The 24870-nt window shown below is 40.5% G+C and overlaps 1 protein-coding gene across 5 annotated transcripts in view; it reads left to right on the forward strand.

Moving 5' to 3' along the window:
* SUGCT (succinyl-CoA:glutarate-CoA transferase) overlaps positions 1-16034 on the forward strand; it is a 332431-nt gene extending 316397 nt beyond the window's left edge. For all 5 annotated transcript variants that reach the window (XM_042806312.1, XM_042806311.1, XM_042806307.1 and 2 more), the window contains one exon: positions 15697-16034. In XM_042806312.1, coding sequence (XP_042662246.1) covers positions 15697-15860 — 164 coding nt within the window. In that variant the 3' untranslated portion in view covers positions 15861-16034. The remainder of the gene's footprint in view (positions 1-15696) is intronic.
* Positions 16035-24870: the final 8836 nt, after the last annotated feature.

The raw sequence follows: 24870 nt of genomic DNA on the forward strand, positions 1-24870 counted from the left end.
TTCTGCTAGTACTTTTAGGAGTCATTAGTGCTTTTCTGAATTTTCCCACACCTGCTTAAAATATGTTGGTTACAGTGCATGCTGTGAAGTGAGGTTACTTGGCTTATCATTAAGGATAAATCCCAGCTGCAGAGATCTAACAAATCCAGAGGAGGAATTCAGCAAGTATGTTCTATTTACTCAGAAGCGCTTGCTAATCTTTCTCTTGGTCTCAAGTATTGCTTTCACTGTGCAATGTGCAACTGGTCAGTTTATGTAAGAAATAGATGAGGGAGTACACTGATTAATGAAGGAGCTGGAAAAATGTGAACAGTGAAGAATAAGCATTCAGAGTATTCAATATTTAAGGTCAGTAGAAGGTTTTGCAGAAGGAGTGGGAGAAGGAGTGAGGGAGAATAGGGCTTCGGGTTCAATGGAGAGTGCTGCGGGGAATTGTGGGCTTTGGGAACCAGAAAGAGCATTGAAGGTTGATGAATAATTGAGCTACATGGGATATATTATCTCATGGTGTATTAAGTTCCTTGTGGTGATTATCCTCAGGATGTTAGAGTAGGCGTTGGTTAATGGGAGACTAGGGAGAGGGATTTGGGAAGAACAGGGGAGTATGCATAAGAGAGTGGGATAGTGGAGCTGGATGGCGAATTGTGAGAGGCTGGGAAAGTATCTTGGGGAAATATTGCATGTTCCTGCTGTATTCTTGTACTCCTTCAAGAGCACCTACTTTTGACTACTGTCAGCGGCCTAGTGTACTGAGCCACTATGAGTGTTTTTCTCCTTTTATGTTAGCTTTTATAGTTTCTATGAAAGGGTGAAGGTTTGCCCACATGAGGTAAGTTGGTAAAGGAGAACGAGTAGTGCCAAGCAGAGAAATAAGGAAATAGCTTAGTTGGAAAGGCAGACCTCGCTGTGGTAACAGGAGTTGGGTTAGGCCACCTCAGGATAAGGGCAGAGAGGAGTCAGAAGGTGGTGGGAACAGAAGCTAAGGATGGAAATCCTTAGCTTCCACTCTAGAATCCTTAATCCCATGCTCTAGAACAACTGCGTTTTTCCAAACAAAAATCTGTTTTTCTGAACTCCTGAGCATAAAAAGCATCGATTGCCCCAGCCCACTGCATATCTCACTCTACTCCTTTCATCCCCTTCACCCAGCTAACTTTGGTCTTAGGTTTACTACTGCTTTCTGCCATGGGGATTTGGTTCAAATATTGCAAAATATAGTGGAGAGCCCTTGGTTGGGTTTTACTGCCTGTGGTGTCTTATGGTTGCACTGCAACCAGAACCATCAAAATTACATTAAAACAACAAGTAGCAATCTCTAACATTCTCGCTTTTCATGAAAACTGTGGTGGTCTTCAGCATCTTCAGTAGATTTTAACAATATGGGAACTTCAGTATTTTGTTACCAAGATGGCTTTTGACTGGAGAATCCCAAGAAGATGAGATGCAAACAGAATAATTTCCGAAATATTTCCTCCACATTTTTGTCTGGCAGTCTGATGTCTGCCCCTCTATGTACCCATGGGAAGAAAAGGTGTTGGGGGCCAGCTGTTTCTTGGAGCTTGCCAGTGGGGTCTGTGTCTGACATCAATAATGTCAGCCATTCACCTCAGTGAATAATAAATAATGTGCACATCCACAGAAATGAGAGACATTGTAGCAAAATGTTATACACAGTGATGTATTTTAGATTTTAAAAGTTTCAAATCTCTGTGTGTTTGTAGAATTAAAACAATCCTAAAACAGTTCACCAAAATTATAGTTAATTTTTCAGCTCTAAATTTGCATGCTACTTATTTGGAGAAGGTGCGGAATTCATTACATTGAGCACAATTGTCTCTGCCTTCAAAGGGGAACTAAACCAGGCTAAGCAGTACTGGAGCCACTAAAATATCAATAATACTTTTTGATAGCTAGTTATTACTTCATTTTAATTGAATTCTATTGCACAGACATAGTTCAATAGAGAATCTAAATATCTCAGTCAAGATCAGGGCTGTGATGTTCAAGGATCTGCAGACAGAAACCAACATGTGTTTTCTACCACATTATGGGAAACAGTTTCCACCCAAGAGTTAGCTAAGAGTTTAATCCTGCAATTAGTATGCTCTCTGCCCAGAAACTATCACTTGCAGCACAGCAAGACAGATGGATTTCGGATTAGAAAGAAATCTCTCCCACAACAGAGTAATGCACAATTTATCAGATATGACTTGGGACAGTGGTTCATGCTCCTCTGAAGCAGCTCTGGGAGACAGGATATCAGAACATTATTATTTGTATTTCATTCTAATACAAAGTGGGACCCGTTGTGTCAGACACTGTATAAACAAACAATAAGAGATGACTTCAGTCCCTAACATTTTATAATCTAATTATGCAAGGCTAACACAACTGTACAGGAAATATAAGGATATGGCAAGGGAATGTGATTTGCCTGTGATCACAGTGTTGATTGGTGATAGAGCAAGGAGCCAAATCCAACTGCTTGGATTCCCATCTCTGCAGTCTGTACTACGGTTGACCTTACTATTAGGTGATTATTAGTTTCCTGTGATGAGTTTCTTATATTTGCATAATTTTCTTTTGTATTTGGTGTTATTAGTTTGTCAAAATTGCTATACAGAGAATAAGCCCCAGGAGAAGCAGGAAGCTTGTTACCTTACCTACATGAAAAAGAACAAAGCAGTAAGAGATCTATAATCAGAGTAGATTTAAATGTTTGTATGTCATAGCAAGCAGTTCTTTTTTATATATGTGTGTATATAAAGTGTACTGTCAAGGATTACTTTAAGCAAAAATAGCAGCTGGCTTTGAAATTAATGAAAATAATCTGTAACAGGTACATATATAAGGCATGAAGTAATTCCTGGCATTCTTCAGTGGATACAGTATCTGAAAGTTGGAAAGAAAGCATTAGAATCCAGGAAAGCTACACAAAGTATTTTATTTTATGATTTTTTTTCCTGCAAGTGGATGAACAAGCATTACAAACATGCCCTACACCTGTAAGATCTAGTTATATGGCAGGTAACCAGGGAATATTCTGTGTTTTAAAATGAAATCTGCACATTGAATCAGGCAGAGAACAGCTGGCTTAGAAATCAGCCTGAGAATCAGAATGATCTATGAAAGGTATTTGTGTTAGCATTAAACATTTTTGCATGCTGTCAGTGCAGAAGATAGCCTTTGAGCTTTGTCAATTAAGGAAGTGGCTGGTATAACTTTCTGGAATTGGGTTGCCTTGTTAAGAATGGAAAACTCAATTAAAATTCAATTATGAAAAAGGTATGTGAGCCCTTGTGATTTACTGCTGCACAGTGCAGATTCATATTTTAAAAGGCAGAGTTTTCAGTCAAATAAACATCAAGTTATTAGGTAATAAAGTTATGGTCATTTATTCAACTTGTCATTGCTTCTTGAGCAAGTGCTATATACTGATATGCATGTGCATCTGGTAAGCTGTAGAAAGGCAAATGAAGATAAAAAGAAATTATTCTTTAGTCACCAAATACAAATACATTTAGAAGACTAACTAAAGCACAAACTAGGGAGATGCATTCCTGGATATAAGAAACAACTAATGATTAGACTTTGTCAAATTGTACTGTGTTCACGAGCAGTCTGCCAGCACCAAGGCAGAGCAGGCATTCACTTACTACAGCACCTCTAGTTCTAATGTTAGGATGTGAATCTCATTTTTTCCACAAACTGAAGTTGACACAGCTACTTTTAATCCTCGCTTTTGGACATGCCATTTCAAACAGCGTGTGGATACTTTTCCCTTGGATTTTGCTGGAGATTATGCCTCTACAAAATCATTTACATTAACTCAAAATAGGAAATTATAAGAGAAAAATAAAGAAATTCAGAGTAACCAAAAAGCTAAAATTAAATGGAAACAAAAACTGTTGGTATGGAACAAAAGTGCCCACCCACAGACTTGCTCCAAAATAACTAATTGTATGAAGTAAAACCAACTGTTATTTTGGTTCCAGTTATTTTGTGCAGAGAAGCGCTAGGACCTCTGGCAATTAAAATATAATTGTCTTTGTGATGCAAATATTTACAACCTCTCTAATGCCCTTTTAAATTGCCAGTGCAGTGTAAAGTAGACAGTGCTGCTGAAAATGAGGCCAGAGATAGGGAGGCCAGAGGCAGCAAGGCCCTTCATATTCTGTAAAGATTTTTAGGAGACGGCACTTGCCAATCGTATGAGGTAAAAGAAAGGAGAGGAGAGGTCGAGGGGTTTGCAGTGAAAAAGCAGATTCTGGAAAGCAGAAGAAATACAGTAAATGAAAACCCAAAAGAACAAATGGCAAAGGATCAAAGGTGAGGGGCTGTGTAGGAGGGAGGTGCTACTGATGCTCCCAGACATTCAGAGATGGAAAAATTCCATTAAAACTAAGCACCTGCTTCTTAAGATTAGGGCTTCAAAATTTCAAACCATGTCAGTAAAAGCATTTTGCTTTGCAGTTTAAAGAGAAGCTGAAGGAAACAGCCGAAGTACTAGGAGGTGGAAAAAGAGAGAATGGGGAAATATTTTAATGAAACTGATCTGGGCACATTTAAGATGGGATATTGCTTAGGCATGGCTGGTTTCAATCTGATTTTAATTTTTGTTCCCCTTGCTTTTCAGCTGCCTTCTTGAGCAAAAAGAGACCTTTTAGTTTAGTTTAGTAAGAGGATAGGCAACCAAGCTTTGGATGGCTTCCTAACCTTGTGCCTCATTCCTCTTCAAGGGTGTGTCTGACTCTTAAATTTCTGTTTCTTAATCCTACTCTAGTCTTTGTGGGCGAGGAGAGATGATTTCTGACTCTTTTGCTCATTGTAGGGTGGAAGGCAACACTGGAGTCCCTTCTGATGGAGTAATGGCTGGTAAATGATAGAAACCACAAGAACTTAGAAACAGAACCAGCCTGTACTTAACTGACATAGACACGCTCACATCGGCATGCCCGCACAACCAAAAACCAAACCGAAGGCTGCTTGGTTTGAAACGGCTGTTTCTCCTGCCCCATCCTGCTTTGATATTTGCAAATCGATGAGCTGAATATCCCATTTCAGGGATTGGCAGCAGACAATGGAAAGCCAAAAGGCTGTTCCCAGTCCTCACTGGGACAGAATCGATCAAATTGTCACTTACAAATCGGTGGAAAAAAACAGCCTAATCTGTGGTGTGCCGTCTCTCTAGTCCCGCTCCCAGACTTCAATTTAAGCACTTTGCTTCCTTTTAAAGAATTTAAGATTAACCTGATGATTGCTTTTAAATAGGAAATAGGAAAAAAAAAAAAAAAGAAGTGGCTAAAAGGGGTTTATATGTCTAGAGTTTTATTTTCCTCTGCTCAGTGAAGGGATACTTGCTCTTCTTGTCTACTCTGAATACCAGATGTCTCTGCACAGTCGAATTGAGACATCCTGAAAGAGAAAGATTTTCAGATGTCCTCAGCTTTTTCTGGAAACTGGGCCCCTTTAAAGATGTCTCAAGTATGACACTCAAAAACAGAGTCGTCCCAGATTGCACAGTGCTTTTCAAAACTCAGCCAGCATTTTTAGTAGCCTATGCCTCAAGGAGTCTGGGCACCTTACCCAAAAAGAGCTAAAAATGTAATTTGCAGTTCTTCAAGTAATCCAAAACAAAGTATCAAATCCCTTCCCATCTTCCTTTGCCAGGGAAAGTCCCTGTGCACTGGAACTGGCCTCATTCTGCTGCACAAGGGACAGCAGAAGTAAATGGAGGGTGGAGTGGGAGAGCTTTTGGAAGAATGATCAGGCTGTGCATAGTGCTCAGCCCTACTTAATCACAGATGCCTTGCTTGAGAATCAAGTTCCAAATATTTCCATGGTGCTCAAACATAGAGTTACCTGGCTGTCGTCTGTGCTGAAGAATTTCAACCACCAGAATTTCCTTGGCTGTGCTGCGGCTGACGGCTTTTTCCATTATTTTAATACTCACTCAGCAGATAGTTGCTTGGTGTGGGTCACTAACCAGGCAAGAAAGTATCGACCGACTGTTGAATTTTCCAAACGTGAAGGTTTATATGCGGGTATATTGTGGCCACAGAGGAACAGTCTAAAGATGTGTAGAATAAATGTGCGTGGCAGTACACATAGAGCACATGACAGATGCATGATTTGACGTCTAACTAAATGTCTGATCTTTGCCTTTTTATAACAATACACCCCTTCTGAGACTTAATCCTTTGGCCAAAACAAGGGATCATTGAAGAAAAATGAGTTTATGTAAAAGTCTTAAGAAGTGATTGAAAATTGTTCTGCTACAGGTGGACTGAAGAAGGCTTTCATTTCTCAGTTTGTTTTTCTTAACAAACGAAGATGGATGTCATAAGACATTAATCATCCTAAATAAATGAATAAATCATCTGTACTAATATACAGATGGTCTGTGGTGAGGTTAGGGAGCTAAAGCAAAGCAATGTGATAGACTGCTTCTGTCATGAACCATTTGCCACCCAGCTCACTTTCTGTTCTGGCTACCAACTGCTGTTGCCAAACGAGCTGTTACAGTGGGTTTTAATACCATGACAGGAATGCCAGGTAGACCTGTGGAACAGACACCTCTGGTTTTGAAAAGGGACTTAGAAAAACATGAGTGGAGCCATCTCAAATAATCATCTTAACATAAATTCCCATTGCAAGCTGTACTGAAAAGACCTGGTCCACTCTTTAAAGGCATAAAAAGGAGACATTGAAACATGATTTTTCTTCTGTGCAGTAATCTGTGCCATGTTCTGATGTCCATGCTTACAGAAGGGTATGGAAATAACTGGACTTCAAGGACAGGCCACAGAAAAATGTTCCCTAGGAACTGGAAGGTCAGACTTGTGAGTCTTGTCAGGGTGTTTGGAAGTTATAAATGCATTTTCAAAAGCTGCTTAGGAGAATGTTTTCAGTATTCTTTCACACTTGCGTTAAAAGAAGGCCCAAAGATTTTTAATTTTCAGTTATTTGTACCAGTTGTTTGGAAAAAGCTTAAAGCCTCCTACCCTGAAAAAGTGCCACTTTAACAAATAAGAGATTAGAGAGAAGATTATACCCAACCTTAGGATCAGGCTGAGTATGTTCTTCAGTGTGTATCATCTTGCATCCCTAAATTAAGAGACTGGAATCAACTTCAGGTATCCGGGCTTCAGCTGGTTGCCTAAAGAGTGAGGAAGAGCTCATCTGCTCCCACTCTGATGATGCACATCTGGCCAGAGGATTACTTCTGGGGTCTCTGAAGAGCCAAAGAATCTAACTTATAGCTGGAGACGGGACACAGGAAAGGACAAATTGGTGTACTGAGGAGATACAGACACTTTCTGGGTTGGCTGGCGTGTCTTATTCCAACATGCAGGGTCACACTAACCACAAGGCATGGGACTTGGAAATAGTTTCACCAGGCTCAGTAGGAGGGCCTCGAGCAGCTTCTTGCCTTCCTGCGCAGCTGGGGACATGATTCAGATTCCAGGATCATGTGAGCGTATTGCAACTCAGCAATTCTCTGTCCTTACAAGCGGCTCATTCCAGGTTGCATACTAGGAGCACACATCTCACTAATTACTCTTCTTAAGATACAGTGATTAAGGCCTTTGGGTTTACAGTAAAGATGTCTACATGAAACAGCATGTGGCTTGACCTCCTAGGTATCAGAGGAGGCTCAGGTAGGCCATCTTTACCCCCGCCCTGTTGTATGGAAACAGTTTTGCCTAGGGACATTTCAGAAATGCATATATTTTATGACCAGAAATAACCATTGTGATCATATCGTCTGACCTCCTGTGTAGCACAAGCCCTTCAGCCTCAACCCATAATTTCTGCATTAGGTACGCATCCTGTGGTTAACCCCCATCCTGTGGTGGGATTATATATCAAGTTTTGTATTGATTAGATTATGATGAGACAAATTACGTTTTTAGCTTGGATTTGCAGTAGTTCAGGCTTCCCTCTGTAGGTTTTTCAGAGTTTTGCAGGGCTTCTCCCAGTTACTGTTCTTTGCCATCTAGTTCTTTATCTCCTTCCTGCAAGAGCAGTTTATGTTGAGCTGGAAGTCTCTGACTTCCTTGCCTTGGGCTTGCACAGCCTGAACACACCTTCCACAGTACTGTAGAAGAGATGCCTAGAAGAAGTTGTTCCATGAACACTGGAACTAAATAGTGTTTTCCTTCAGACTTACACCCTTTATAAACCCTCTATGTAATCCTTATGATAACCTGAACTTTCCTCATGTCCTTTATGCCTTGTCTTCCCAGCAACAGACAGTATGTGCTAGGTGACTCATACAGAGCTGTGTCTGTTTACGGGTGAACCATTTGCAGCCAAACAGAATATATAATATCTGAGTTCATTGGGGTTTTTTTAATGTCATCTGGGCAGTAATTTGGGTGTCTGTCCTTCAGCAGTTGCCAATTTTCACAACACTCATAAGAACTTAATTTTCCTTGGGATTTCTACACTTTTGTCAAGATTGACAGGTTCAGAAGTTACTGTGTGTGGCGGGGACAAGGCAGGCAAACAGATGATTAGAAAGACAGTACAGACACGTAAACTTGTTTCCTTAGGAAATGGAGCAACATATTATTACCTAGGGAATTTATGGTTCTTTAAAATTGCTACCTCTGGGTATTCTTACTAGTCATCTTCCTTCCTGTCTTTCTTTGAATCTCCTCTTAAGGTCTTTGGGGGTTTTGGGAAGGAGCAGGACCATGTGAGTCTGTACAAAATGTTAGGCCACGTTTTCAGTGTTGTGAGGCGATACATGTGGGAAGCAGTAGACACCACCTTACTGCAACTTTCTTAAATCTTTTTGGTGCCAAGAGTCCTCTTGCAAAATTGCGTTATTCAGATGGTGTAATTATGCGGGATTACTCTCAAATCTGCAACCAGAGTGACTGAGAAATTATTTCCTTTACTCCAGCAGTCATGCAAGATTAATTAGGTACAGTTGGTATGGTGACACTTTGAAAATGTAAAGCATTATATAATGTTGAGTGGTATTTACACTGATTATATCCAGGATGTTGGTTGATAGGAAATACATAAAAAGTTTTTTAATGCCTTTCTATATATGCAGCTTCAGGTAAGAAAGTATTTTTATAAATATACTTGGCAAAGGGTTTTAAGAATTATGTAATGGATGCTTTGAATGCCTAAGTGTGGGTTTAAAAGTGCCCTGATTTTTAGACACCCATCTATGGCTATCACACATAAACTATGTTTATACTCTACTCTGACTGTCAACTGATTTCCTGTACAATGCTTCAGTTTTTACATCCTCGACTCTTGTGACACTGGACAGTCCTCATAGCTCTCCCATGGCAGTCAGCATTGGCCAAATGAGAAAAGGTAAACAGATGGCTTATAGATATTTCTAGTATTGATACGATTTGCTGCCCTACTGATTTTACTGTTTACTACTACTATTTACTGATTTATTTCTATCTGTGTTTGTATGGCACCTAGAACAAGGTTCACTTTTTTTAATTACCATTTGAAAAGTTTGTCCATCCTCTCCACTCTCAGTTACTCATTCCTACTCCTCCTGCCAAAGTTTTCCACCCTCTCAGCTGTGCTGGATGCCAAGTGAACACTTTGTGTGGCTGTGCTCTAAGTGGGGGAGGAAGTGGAAGCTGCGGTGGGGGAAGGAGGAACAAGACTTTGAATATTATCTCCTTAATTGCTTTTTTGAACTCTATTACAAGTTGTTCTTAAAAGGTAAATCACTAGTTCTAATGTAATGAAAAGGGAAAGGATTTTTTCCAGTGATTAAAAAGATTCCTGAAAAGTCCTTCAAGCTCCTAAACTTTCAGATCTGTGGTAAGAAACAGAAAAATGTGGGAGTTCCACAGTTAGGATGAAGCAGATCGTTCATTCTGGAGATTTCCCTGAAGCCTGTGTGCACTACTCATAACAGCAGGACTTTCTAATGAGCTTTTTTGTCTCTGTGCACTTTTCTACTTTGTGTTTCATCAAGGGGAAGAAGCCTGGTGTGAAGGCTGGGCTGTACTTTATGCTCTGGCATCTCATCTTCTCAGCTGTGAATAACGGATTAACAGAAGTCAAGGCTGGGGAAGAGACCAGACACTCAAAAAAAAAAAAAAAAAAGAAAATATTCTTCCTGGCCTACTCCTGGTAACATATCCCTGCACACATCACTTCTAACACCAAAATATCCTTCATGGCAGCCATGAAGCACCTCTTGCTGTTTTATTCTGTACTGTTTTGCTTTTCATTGCCTTAAAAGTCACTGCTTGTTTCCTGCTGATTCTCCTTTGGAAACTGGCCTCCTGAACTAGGCCAGTTTCATAACCAGCCAATTGCATGCCTCACACACTTGACCTGCAGTGTGTATGGGGTCTGGGTGCAAATATATTGGCCCTGGGCCATCACTGTTGACTGCTGATATTTCATTGGAATTGCAAAACTGTTATGTAGCAACACTGTGTTACTGGAAAAGGCACAAGTGTTTGGTTTGTTTTTGTGGGATTCATGCATGTATATGAACTGTGAGCTGGGGTAGAACTAACTAATGAGTGGTGTTGGATTTCTCATTGCTGTTTTTTGCAAATGTAGATGATATGTTGCAAGCAAAATGCACACACATACATTAGTTCAAACTTCCCATTTCTTTTCCTTGTCCCACCTGAATAATAACAAATAATCATGACTTTTCCCTGAGTTTGGCTGTCCCCAGATCTGATAGTTTGAGATAGTCTCTACAGAGTTTGAGAGTTAGATTCCTTCAATATGTTCTAACCTGTGCTGTAGAAAAAGTGTGATCTGGTGACTGCTGCACAATGCTACAGGACTGCTGTCGGGACAAAGCAAAGATTATTACCTTTATCCACTTTTATATACGGTGCTTTGCAGCTTTAACATCATTCAAATTCAACTTTAATTTCTGTTACTTGTAGAGGAAAACAGACCATGCTTCTGCAGCCCCAGATCTCAGCAGTGCCCAGTGGCACATTTGCAGAGACGGCTGCGTGTTTCACCTGCTTTGGGTGATTGTTCAAAGGCATTTCATCCGTGCAGGACCCTTCCTGTGGACTGTTTCAGTGGTTTTATCTCATTTTTGTCTTTTGCTTTAATGCGTTTAGTATGTCTTAACCTAATAGCTCAGTTTGATGCCTAGCAATACTACAGTAGATAGTCACCAAAGAATTAGAATTTATTATGATGATGTTGAGGTCAAGTACCAGGAAGTCTTCACAATATCTTGGTACAGTTGTCATTGGGGTTGCAACGGATACAAATTTTGATTTATTGTTGCACTTTTAACTCTTGTACATTATGTGGTGTGCACAGCATGTATTTTAGCAATGTGCCAAAGTCAAAATGATAATAATATTAAAAGACGATTAGCCTAGAATTTAAATGTGATAAAAGAGCTCTTTGGCTTACTGGCAACAATAATCAAAGCAAAAAGGGAAACAGGCTCCTTTTAATTTAACAGGACAAAGGTAAATTACAGCTACTACCACTCATTCCTTCATTGCTTTTTTCAGGGGACCATCTGTGTCCCTTTAGCTTCACGGCTGCTGAATTGAGCGCGGTGTCCTGCTTACAGCTGGATGCACTGGTGACTGCCGTCTTACCCCGTCCGACCAGTAACCCCGCTTCTACCCCAGCCAAGGCCTGTTTTCATCTGCGAGGCTCCCTGTAACTCACCCACATGCAAATGCTTCTGACCTTAATTAAAGCAGTTCACCTCTCTCTGCCTCAAGGGATGGTTTCCTCATAAGGCAGTTGTGTTTAATTAGCATTTGCATAGCATTCTGCTGGTTGCTCTCCGGGAGCGTTGTTCGGTAGGAGCGTGGGATTGCTGAAGCCTGACTGGCAAGCTCTGCACCTTCCTAATTGACACAGAAGCCAAGTAGAAGTTACACAAGGAAAGAACAGAGAATCATTAATGATGGATCATTAGCAAGTAGCTCCTTTGAATGAATGTAGATAACTTTATAACTCTATCAAAGTGAAAAGTAGCGTGATGAATTATGCATCAAATAATAAAAGCTCGAGGAAGACACTGGTTTTATAATTGCTGTGCCATTTTCTGGCATGCTCTAGATTGTAAGATTAATTTCTTTGGGAAGTGTGAAGCATTCTATGCCTGTTGTACACTTAATGTCAATTTTGTTTTTCTCTCATTAGAGGTTTTATTCTGAGTCTTTTGATATCACTGCAAAAAATCCCAGGGTTTGAGATACGCAATTTTTATACTAGCAAAAATTTCCACAAGCAAGTGAAAAGCGTATAGCTACCAGACTAGCTCCTTTGAGGGTCTGCTGATTTCTTGGTATGAAGAGTTCTCAGATACACACACACTTGAAATAAGATTGCTCTATATCTATATATTATTATATTTTTAATAGAAATTGTCTAATAGTTTTGTGGCTACATTGAATTTCTAGACTAATAAATCTCTAAGGAGCATTTTTGCTCTGAAGTTATCTTCAAAAACATTTCAGTTGGCACAGATAGGTCATTCCTGTGGCTTGCACTAGTGCCATCAGTCAGTCCTAGGAAGAGGAATTAATACAAATATTGCCTAGTGATATCACCTGTCCCTTTAAAATGTACTGATCTCTTGCATGAGTTTTCCTCTGAAAATTGAACTGAGTGTTCAGAGTGAGTAGAGGAATAAGTTAATAGAAAAGTTATCCCTGGTGCGAGCTGTTTCTTATCCTTCATGAATATTAGTGGGTGAAAGGGGCTGTGAGAGATCATCTAATCCATCAGCAAGCCCCAGGGATCAGCTATGCTAGAATAATTCTTGTTCCTAAAGACCTGATTGATAAGAACTCCGCAGTCTCCTCACATAGCATATTTCAGCATTTTGCTATCCGTACCATTATAAAAGTTTATTTTCTGCTACCTATCTTCAGTTTCCTTTGTTGAAATTTAAATCAATTATTTCTCATTCATCATGGACATGAAAAAGGATTTACTTCCTTGCAGAAAGGCCGTATGGATTGGGGGAGCAGGGGAGGGGAGACGGGGGTGGTTCATTTTTTTTTTTGTTTTGTTTTGTGGGGGGTTTTTTACATTTTTTGAAGACAGTTTTGAAGACCTTTTTCCCTGGCCTCTCTGTCCACGATCTCACTTTGTTCAGTCTGTCGTGTTTTCTCTGATCATTTTGGTTGCTGTCCTGCAGAACCTCTTTAGGTGTCCTGGATGGTTGTGCAGTGGGGATCCTATAGCAGACACTGCTCCAGCTGTGACATGCCAGCTCTAACTAGAGGAAAAAGATTATTTCATGTGTCCTGCAAGTTTCTTTCTTGTTTCTGTATCCCCGTATGATGCTTGCCCTTTTCACAACAGCATGATGTTGTTGACTCATCTTCTCTTTTTGGTCTAGAGTAACCTCTAGCTATTCTCACCTTGCTATTTGTCCCCTTCCCTGTATTAAATCTAAATAAATGTAGCTCCTTCCCTTTGACATTATTGAATTCCACCCGGTTTTATCAGACCATTTCTCCAGTGTAGCCAGGTCATTGTGGAATCTGCTTCACCATCAGTTTTCGCTTGAAGTCCTCAGAAACCAGAGCAGATCTGAGTTCCATCAGCCAACCCACTAAAAATATACCAATTAGTGCTTCATCCTGAACAGATTCCTCTGGAGCTCACTTGAAACATTCTTCTGTTTTAGAAGATCTTGGGTAGTAGTTCTCTGACTATGATTTCCCTCTCACTTGGCCTCAGATTTACCTAGAACATGTTTCTTTAGTGAGTTTATGGAGAATAGCAGAGAATTTTCTTTCTGAAAGCCAAATCTTGATCTGGCATCCTAGTGGTCAGTGGGTCATCTGCTGATTTTAGATGTCTGGGTGGTAGAGGTCTGCACCTAAGGTACTTGTCTACCCTCTCTTTCCTGGAGAAACAGGTGATCACAATTCATCTGGACAGGTTTAGTCATTTACCAGTGTCAGAAGAGGGACTATGCTGTAAGTGTGCCTTTTCATCTGCAGTGATTCCAGAGGGAGTCTGAGGAACTGAACCCCTATATCTATGCATTGTCACCTGAAGTTGGGTGGGACGTGTCTCATCTTCTCCTGGGAGAAAGACAAGAGATCGAGTGTACACTATTTGTTCTTAATAGATACATGTTGGCTGTTACTCATCTCCTGAGTACTTTCATTGTGATTATTTTTTCAGTATTTAATGGAACTTGAAATTAAATTATGTGGTCCGCAATTCCCTATTTCTACCTCCTTTTCTTTTTAAACACAGGAACCATACCTGACTGCGTCCAGGAGCATACTCATCAGAAATGTACCAAATCAACTTGAAAAAACCTGTTTTTCTAAGCACCCTTTATCTTATTTTGTTCTGCTTGGAGGTGGATACCTTTCCTGTATTAACCATTTGATTACAGTTGGTGAAGACTGTTAAAAAAATGCCATATTTTGTCATGCTGCATGACCTCTGTTAGCATCTCTCCTCAAATAAGTAGCAACTTCAAGCAGTGAACCTCCTTCCTCATGCCCTTATAGGATGACTTCTTGCTGTGGTTCATTTCCCTTGCTGGTTGATACTCTGTTTCTTCAGAAATAAATCTTTGCATTTCTACGTAAAGCTGTACTGTCACAAGCAAAGACATGGCTACATATAACTTTTTCTGTAAATTCTTTTTGATGTTATAATAAAGACCAAAACTATGAATAGAGGAATAGTTTTTTGCCAATTGTACAAAACATCAAAGGTTGTTGAATTTTCTATTAAAGAAAAGTTTTCAACTGAGAATTTGGGAAATTATTTTCCTCTATTTCTCTCTAAAACAGGTAGTCTTTCTATGCATACGCCGAGTGCATACCTCAGTTTTGATCCCAGAATAAATTTGTGGCTCATTCTCTCTTCCGAGACTGCTAGTAATGGTATAGCTACTTGTCTTTGGGGAACTACACTGAAATCTGTTCAGTTCATTACAGAGAATTGCTAAAAAGTGAGATTTGACTACCTGCAATAGACATAAAATCTTTGTATCGTTGCCAGCTTCCCTCAGTGATTTCCACCTTTGAAATTACTCTTGCCAGAGTAAATAAACCATTGTTGATTTTCTTACGGCTGCTGCTACCTATATTTTTGATGGAAAATGTAAACCAAGATGGGGATTATCATTACTGTGCATGATGTCAGTCCCACCTCACTGCAGGATAACGGGGCACGCTGCAGAGGTACTTGGGCTGTTGCTAACTGGAGATGGTCCTTCCCCTCGTCCGATGCGCTGCTCCGACACCGGTAACAGTGTGTTAGCAGGACATTCCGTTGTGCCCTTATCTCTGTGCTGCCTCCTCTTGTAGGCAGCGCGGGGATTTCTGCTCTGCCTCGTGTCGTGGGCGCTGGGCATCGCCTGTGTCGCTCAGGTAGCCAGGAGTGCTAGACCTGGGGCGTAATACGACTCGGAGCACCCCGATATACATACCACTGGGAACAGTGGGAAGACTTACTTGACGTTGGGCAAATATTCAGCAATTCTGCGTTTGAGTGAACTCCTTAAAACTGACTTATTGGTACGTTATTGTGAACTGGATTTTTTTTTTAGTCTATAATTCCAGACTATAACATTTCTGTGATAAGGACTGCGATAAGACTGCTGTGAAAATGAGATACTTTCCTTTAAACCAGCACAGAGACTTCAGTATAAATATGGGCAGTAACTTTTGAAGGTAATTCCCCTCCTGTCTGCTTTCTTTACAGGACCAGGTGTTAGATACAGTGAGTTTGCAGTGTCACATCCGAAACCGCCTCCACTTGTTGGGCAGCATACAGTGGAGATACTGAAGGGCATGCTGGGGTATGAGGATGATGCCATAGAAGAACTGCTCCGCACTGGTGCGGTGGCTCAGCATGAGGTCAGATAAGGAACATTAGCTACATTCCTTCACACTGAGTTCACATTACTTTGTCCTCTCTTTGCTCCCTTCAGCTCCCCTAAGGGGACTCAAAGAGAAGACATAATTTAATTCCTAATTTTCTTCCATGTCTGTTTGTATGATTTTAACACTGATGTATCAAATAAACAATTTCGTGCTGTCTGAGTGAAAGATTTTCTTGGGGGGGGGGGGGGGGGGGGGGGCGGCTAAAGGTAATTATACAGTCCTGTGTGGCTACTCATTTTCTGTGCTTCATATGGGAAATTGAGTTTTTATCATGATTACAGTAATTGCCTAAACGTTTGTCCCCAGAAAGACATAATGTTAGTGAAAAGAAGCAGAACCTTAAAAATCTGCATACTAGACTCTCCACTTACAGAAGGTTGTCTTGTACAATTATTTTAGTAGAAAATCATTTACGTACAAATTGCTGGTTGATCTGATTGATTTTGAACAGACTTATCAGTCAGGAGCTCTTTCTTCATCTCTATGTTAAATCATGGGTGGAGTAACCATTGCAAAGCTCACTTCTGTTCCCCGGTATTCCCAATTACCAATATGTCTTTATATTATATTGCATGGTCATGACAACCCCAGCGTGTTAGCAGAAATACGCTGAAATTGACGCAGTTCTTCAGTTATGAAACAAGCCTTTTCCGAGACCAGTTTAGAGACAAACTATGATTGAATAGTCTTTTGGAATTTATTCCGAAAGGGCCAGGGTACTGTTAATTAAACATTGATCCACGCAAAACCACATGCTGAGTGTCAAATCCGAGAACTTGCCAGACTTCTCAATCTGGTTCTGTGGGTGGGTACTGATCCCTATCTCTGACTCTAGCTGCCATCCGAAGCACCTTTCACTGTGAAGAAAACACAGGTCAAAATTTGTGCAAAACTTTTGCCTCAGTCCCCACCTCCATGATTAAAACATGGTGAGAGTTGACAAACCTTTCTCAAATGTAGGAATACCATGTCCTGCAATAGGGTTTCTCTTAAGAGTAAGACACCATACACTGCAAGAAGATGGAAGAATTTGATCCATGACAAATAGTGCGGAAAAGACTAAAGAAGAGCCATTTCTACTCCTCAAACCAATTTGGCTGTACTTCACGGAGAGAAGATGTGCCATGCTCCTCTGTCGTAGTATATAATTTACAGCTAAAGTAAACTCAGCATATGGGAATGGTCTAACTTTTGTTGTGTGCACCCTGGGAGCAAGGCAAAGCCGTTCTATTCCTAGAACTGGATAAAACTAACTCAAACTGACACTCAACACATAATGTCAGTATTTCTCTCACAGTATCGGAAACAGGCCTGGCATTATAACTGGCTTGTCACTTTGTTTCCACTCTAACAAACAACGTCCTCTGTATTACATTCGAGCTTGACAATTCTGCATTACCTTCTTGGGGAAGAAAAGAGGTTATTACATAATCAAATTGCAGTGGAACCCCACTGCGGTTGCTCATTTTTGAAACCCAGTGTGTTTTGGTTCATTTGTGTGGTTGTTTTCTCTGTGATTTTGTATTCTTTTTTTTGGATCTTCTTTTTTTTTTTTTCTTCCCCTTTTTTCCCTTTTTTTTTTTTTTTTTTTTTTTTTTTCTTTCTCTTGCACTGCATTCCTGGCACCAAACTCCATACTCTGTCCATGTGCTAAAGACATCATGAGATCCTGGAAGAGTGACTTCTTAAATAAATATCGAAATAAGTCTGAATTGAGAATAGGGACACCATAGGGGAAGAATTGAAACTGGATTGGAAGAGGTTTTGATGTAGTCCACCTTCCTTTTAATCTAAGGGGAACATCCCTTTTTTTAATGAGAAAAGCAGCAATTTGAATTCAGCGTCACATAAAATGGGTCATCTGGTATAGAACTGAACTTTGTTTACTAATGAAAACTCCTTAGAACTGTCCAATAACCTTCACAGATAAAATTGCTGATTTTACTTTGTTAAAGGATCTTTTCTTCCCATTTCTAAGAATTGCATACTTAAGTTATAGTAAAATATTGCTCAGTTTTGTTCAAGGATTTCTAAAATTTCTTTTTTTTATGTGTTTTCTAAGCAATGGAAACAGCTAATCACCGCATCCTTGGCTACAGTAAATCAGCATAGCTTCTTTGACTTTAATGTAACAATGCTGTTTTATATCAGCTGAATTTCAGGCTGTTAACTCCATAACATATTCTATGCAGAGTTTACATACAGTGTTTCCCTTTCTTTTTCTTTTTTTTTTTTTTTTTTTTTAGTGTTTTCCTCTCTGCTATGTTGACAGTTAAATGCCTAAAGGGATAATCAGGGACATTATTTTATCTCACCTCCAGTCCTTACTACAATCGCAGAAATCCAGATACCGTTTCTCAGTATAAGTCATACAGTCACACACAGACTGTTGCTAACTCTTCTTCAACTCAGAAATAAGTGGAAGCCTTTAAATAGATGGGTATCTGGGAGCCTAAAAAGTCCTGTAGCGTCCAAGGTCTGATCATGAAATTTTGCCCTTTCACAAGGTTTGGTCCTTTGATTTTGGATGATTTGGAAGATGGTTAAATAATCATCATGAAAGTGTCTAAGCTGTTATAGTACCCTTTTCCTTTAAAAATGAACAAATAAATGCAGAAAAAGCGTATTTACAGAATTTACTGCATTCTTCCCAAGAATCTTCAGCAATACATGTCACTAGAGCTCAATTGCAGTTTTGACAATCTTGTATTTTCAAAATGGTTTTCTCTGGTACAGCAAAACTGGAAATCAACCATCACATGGGATTCTGGACCTCATAGACTGAGATCCCCCCAATTTCAAGGAAGGGGTGTAGTTAGGAACGACTGTACACAGCTGCCTCTTGCAGTGAATACTTGTTTTTCTCTGCTTAAATTGGAGAGGAATCTGCTGGTACTGCCATGAGGTGAACGTGTGGCATTGGCTTTAATTTGATTTACACGTCACTGTATTTAAAAAAAAAAAAAAAAAAAAAAAAAAAAAGCAAGATACAGGACACACCTGTTGCCTGGTTCAAAACTGAACCCATTATAGCTGTTTGCTGGGAAGCTATACCTACTGTTGGAAAGGGAGATTTCCATTTTGGCATCTGTTCTGAATCCATGGTCCATGGCCACTTTGGCTCCACTCTCCGTGTTGGGGGATCTCATTGTTTTCGTATTGTCTTGACCATGAAAAATGTTTCCTCAGCCTTCCTCATATAACTGCCTTCCTTTCTTTTCCATGCAAGCTAGTAAAGCTCTTCAACAGGTATAAATCACCCAGACAACTGCAAAACTGGTGGAGTCAAGCTGGTTTTGCACACCCTGAGGATCTCACTGAGGGATGTTTTAATGTATCAAAGGAAAATTCCCATCAAACAACAGGTAAATGGACAGTAATGGATTTTTCTTGCTCCTACGCAGATCTTGTTCCTGGTATCGCTTCCTCAGATTCTTCCCATGTGCTTGGAAAGTCCCTGTGTGGTTGTCCGCAGTGGGTGCCCTAGAACTGACATTCAGAAGTATGTCTTTTTTGATTAGTGGCCAGGAGGAGCAAGTTCCCCACTAGCAGAAGCCCACCAGCCTCAACAGCTTTCCAGCCCACATGCAAAGGCCAGTGAAGCCATATTCTTGTGAAGATTGATCTGTTGAAAGGGGTCACTTAATTGTGCTAGAAGGCGAATGGTCCTTGTCAGGTTTATAAAATCAAAAACAGCAGAAAAAAGTTATTTTGTCTTTTTTTTTTTTTTATTATTATTCAAGTGTAGAAACAAGCACAGAAAGGGAAAATATCCCCATGCTTGACTTACATAGAAAACATGAAAGTCCTTTTTTTAAGTTAATTGAAATAGAGGCTTTTGATGCCAATCAGAGTTTTGGCCTTGCTTCTTCAAAGATTAAAGCTCAGCTCAAAAAAGTCTAATGACATTTAGGGTAAAGTAGCACTCAGAATAACTCCCAGTGAGTATGCATACATACTCAAAAACTGGGGAGGGCATTTTCGTTAAATTGTCTGCCACTCACAGAGCACTGTAAATCCTCATCCTGGTGAACCTGGAGACAAAAGGCAGGCTAAAATGGTCATGATTTCTTTTAATATCTAAATGACAAGACATAGTTAATCCTTTGACCTTCCTAACATTATAGCACTGTATTTAAATGCATTTATTTATCAAAAAAATGTAATAAAATGTACTTAATTGCCAAAAGACAGAGGAAAGGTAAAGTACTTTCCGAGTTCAGGAATGCTGGCACAGCTGCTCACATTTCATGTCAGTGAAATTAAACAGTGCAAGATACAGTACTTTTCTTAACTGCTTGTACATTGAGTTTAACGTGGCCTGGTGAAATGCTAAGCGCTATTAGCTGGTGGAAAAAAACCCCAACCAACCTCAGAGCAGTTCCTGCAGGATCAGGTAACCTCCCTACACAGAGGGCTGCATGATACTGCCCAATGTGATAAAAATACACCGATAAACAGTGATATAGCCACCTTTCTAAAGCTGACAACCAATCAATTCAATCACTGTATGTTTCTGTTGTGACTGGAACTTGGATCAAATGTGTGAGAAAAATGCATGGGATTGCATGTGCCAAGGAGCCATGAAACTTTTGCAACAAAATCTCTTTTTTTGGCACAGGCTGTGTCAAGCACTGCAGGGGAGCTGAGCAGGGGTGGAGATGGGGACAAATTGTTAATTTTTAGGTTTTCTATTCTCCACAGCTACAGATAATAGTGAATTAGCAAGAACTAATTAGCCCTTAGTTAACAAGAAATTCTTAAAAATTATAGGGTGAAGGGTACACAAAATGCCTGCCTTGAAAGGCCTTCATGATGGTCTAATTTGCAGTGAGCCGTGTCACACTGCTTATTTACAAGGTACTCGGGAAAGCAGGCTGGGGAGGAGCCCACTGCACTGCAATTGCTTCTGTGCTTCAGCTACTTCACCATTTGTCTAATAACTACCCCAAGCTGGCCAAAAGAGCTTTAGAGTACAAGAAGAAATGTGAAGGTGTGTAACCCGGTGGAGAAATTCATATGTAGCTCTCATGTCTTGCAGATCCATTTTAGGAGAAGCTAAAGTTTTGCATTAAAAAGTTGCGTATAAAAATGCAGGGTAGTGCCTGCATTTCCCACTGACACTCTCTTCTCCTGGAGGATTGAGCCTCTCACTAAAGCAAACTTTGTGTGAGAAAAGTGACAGTTCTCTGATAAATCTTTTGGTCTTTTCATCAAAACCCTTGCTCTCCCTCAGAGCCAAAAGTGAAGACTTTTAGCTGAAAGATGGAAATACTGATTCAGCAATGCTACTGCAGAGCTTCCTGCAAGTCACTGTTCAAGCACCTCGTGCCCCTTTCATCTTCAAGCCAGGTGGCCACGGGACTCCTGTGATATATCACTCGAGGTTATCATGAGAGTATACTGTGCTGCTTAACGGGAAGTGCAATCCAGCCAGAGGTAAACGGGATTGTGAATCAGTCACTCTACAAAACTGTACAGGAGTCTCTGAGGCACCATTTTTCTGAATTCGGGTTTTCAAGAACAAAACCCACTGTCCAAATGCCTGTTACTCCTAGGCAGTTCTGCCCTGCTCAGTGTAACATATCCATTCTGCTGAATTTTCTGGGCTTCGAGGGACACATTTGATGGGGAATAGCTTGAGATAAAGGACGGACCTTAAGAATAACCACGATCAAAGAGAAAACGCTGCTTGAAACTTACACTCAGTTACATCAGTGTTGACAGAAGATTCCAGATTCTGTGGTATGGTAAGTAAGGCTGATGCATCCTCTGTGGCCCTTGTGTGCAGCCCGAGTCTCTCCATACCTCTGCAGAACAGTCCTGGCTGTAACGGCAGCGTACCCGGTGAGCGCTTACGCGATCAGACAGAGCGGCAGCAGATCCTGGTTACAAAGCGGGATTAACTGCCTTATACCTGGTGAGGCGTGAGGACCTGCCACTCTCAGTCAGTGATGTTAGTCTGGTAAGAAATGTTAATTTGTTAACAAATTTTCATTTGTTTATACTTCTGAAGAAGATTCCCTCCTGCTTGCTGACTCATTTTGTGTGGTTTTGTGGAGTTGCTTTCTTCAGATTCTCTCCTAGGGCACCGGTTGTCCTATCCTTTGCGTTTACAAGTGCATTTGTGGGGTTTTAGAGCACGTGTTTCCAAAGCATTGTGCCTCTGACCAAGCAATTGATTCTCCTAAAGCATGTAAACTATTAGAAAGCATTACAGATCTATTTTGTGTCATAAGCATTGGAGAACTAAAAGCCTAATCCATTGCCCTTCAAAGGCAATGAAGGGGAATTCACATTGATTTCAGTGGACTTTGAGTCTGAAGCTAAATCAGCATCATGAATTTTTTCGTGTTGCTGAATATGCTAGATTTTGTCATTTGCTTATAGAAAACTATTAACATATTTTATCTCTGGAAATGCTTTAAAATAGAGACATTCCAGGTATACAAACCCTCATTTCTTTAACTTCCTATGGGAAAAGCTTCCATATATTTCTATGGTCTCATCCAGAAAATTTAAATCATTGGGTTTTTTGTTTCTTTGGTAAGGTTAAAAAGTGTTTTCTCTCTCGTCATTGCATTTTCATTTTAAATTATAATATAACCTGAAATTTAGGTGTTTCTTAAATCAGATGCCCCTTTATATGATGAGGCTTTGTACAATATGTGTGCTTTCATTAACGACCATACTACTAGCAATCTTAGTAGGTGACATCAGTAGAAGACTCATTTACTGAACTATGTTTGAAGAAGTGAGAAACCCTAACCTTTTTTGTGAGTAGCCTGTTGTGAGAAATTTGGACTATTACGAACCTTCAAATACCCAGAATCAGACCCTGCAACAATCAAGAACAGTTTAAAAATTCAGAAGAGAGTTCTAAAATAGTACAACAGAACAGTATTCCTGGATGAGATTTTAAAAGGAAGAGAAGCAATAGCAAGATTTGTGATAAAGTTGATAGAACTCGCAACACCTCTTGTACATCTATTTATTTGTGGAGCAAAATGCAGGTCATTGCTGGCTTTCTTGTAGGCCTGGAATTTGTCCAGCATGGTTTTCTGGGCTCTAGGGAGCTGATTTTTTTTTAGGAGTTTTTTAAAAAGTTATTGGAAGTGAATTCTGATGATGATTTCTTAAATATTTGGTTGCTGGTGGTACTACCTGGGCATTCAATCAGCAGCTGAATGCTGGAATCAAGCTGATGTTACTTGATAAATTGAAATAAATGCTCTTTCATGTTGTGCAGAATTCATTTGAAGAGGTTGGATATGAACATTTGCAGTGTTACGAAAACAAGCATTGTGTGATTGAAAGCAGTCTTAATTGGACCGGTCAAGTGCATTCTTCACCTCTTTCTACAAATAAAATCAAAGGCAGTTCTTCAAATTCTTCACAGAAGAAAGAGCCAGAAACCAAACTCTTAAGGTGGGATGAATATTGATAGCAGATATAGGAGCAGGTCTTGAAATGGTGGAATTTATCATAGCTCTGTTGGCTTCCGTAGTTTTTAAGGATTTGTCCTCATGTGAAGAAGACTGGTCCAGTGGTTGCTGGGCTCACTGAGGGCTATCAGAAGATTCGCATGCCACAGATTTCCTGTTTGATGCTGGGCAAGTCCCATTTCTTTCTTTTAAGCTGTCTGTATATAGTTTGATACTTTCCAATCAGAAGGACAAACTAGAGATTGCGAGCTGACCTGATAGGAGAGGCCATCTCTGTTTAGACAGATGGAATCCATTGTCTGTCTTGCAGAGCCATTGTGTTGATTTTAAAATGCATGTGTTGCAGCATAGCAGAGAAGTTAAATTGTTTTGCAAAGCGAGGACATTCTATTTTTCCCGTAAAACCAATATGAACAACCGCAGTTTCCCAATCTTCCATTACTGAAGCAGAGAGAAGCCTCCCCAAAGGGCTTGTGAAAGACCTCCACAGATCATTTGGGTGTAAACAGATAGTATCTTTGTACCTAGTGGTTGCTTATGTATAAAACTGAGATCACAAACTTTTGGAGATTGGTCTTTCTGGCAGTGACTGCAAAAAGTTCAGGAAGTTAAATCTCATTTTCTGACTGGGATACTGACTTTAAGGTTAGGGAGATTAGCTGCAATGTATATTCCCAGGCAGAGCTACTGGCAGCACTAGAAGCTGAAAAAAAAGTTGGGTTTACATCTAAGGTGGAAAAAAATAAAAGAAAGGGAAAGCAAAAGAGAAAAATAAAATAGAGAGAAAAGGCAAAAAGAAAGGAAAAATTGAAAAGAAACGGAAGAGAATTTTTTTAAAAAAAAAAAAAGGAAAAGAGAAGAGAGGGGAGGGGAGAGGAGAGAGACGGGAGGGGAGAATTGAGGAGAGAGGAGGGGAGGGGAGAGGAGAGAGAGGAGAGAGGAGAGGAGAGAGGAGAGGAGAGGAGAGGAGAGGAGAGGAGAGGAGAGGAGAGGAGAGGAGAGGAGAGGAGAGGAGAGGAGAGGAGAGGAGAGGAGAGGAGAGGAGAGGAGAGGAGAGGAGAGGAGAGGAGAGGAGAGGAGAGGAGAGGAGAGGGAGAGGGAGAGGGAGAGGGAGAGGGAGAGGGAGAGGGAGAGGGAGAGGGAGAGGGAGAGGGAGAGGGAGAGGGAGAGGGAGAGGGAGAGGGATGGTGGGCCTTGGAATACTGAGAATAATCTGTCATATATGTTGCTGTGGTTGATCCTTCTGGTCGCGCTAATAGTGATACATAACATGCAAGCTGCTGTGAATGATCACAGCCGTGAAAAGGCAGGGAGCACCGGCAGTGACCGGGGCTAGCCCAGAGCAGGGATTTCGGTCGGGATGCAGGAAGGCCTTAGGCACTGCATGATCTAGTCACTGGTGTGTGCCCGGTGGTTACCAAGCAGAGGGGGATCTTACACAGGGGAGGACAGACACATGGACAGAGCATCAAGCGGAGCTCCCTTTGCCACCGGGGCTAGGAGGAACCTGGGGAGAACTGACTGCAAACAGAAGCTCTCCAAGTCTT

This window comes from Tyto alba, unplaced genomic scaffold (genome assembly GCF_018691265.1).
Source record: "Tyto alba isolate M040663 unplaced genomic scaffold, T.alba_DEE_v4.0 Super-Scaffold_46, whole genome shotgun sequence".
Lineage (NCBI taxonomy): Eukaryota > Metazoa > Chordata > Aves > Strigiformes > Tytonidae > Tyto > Tyto alba.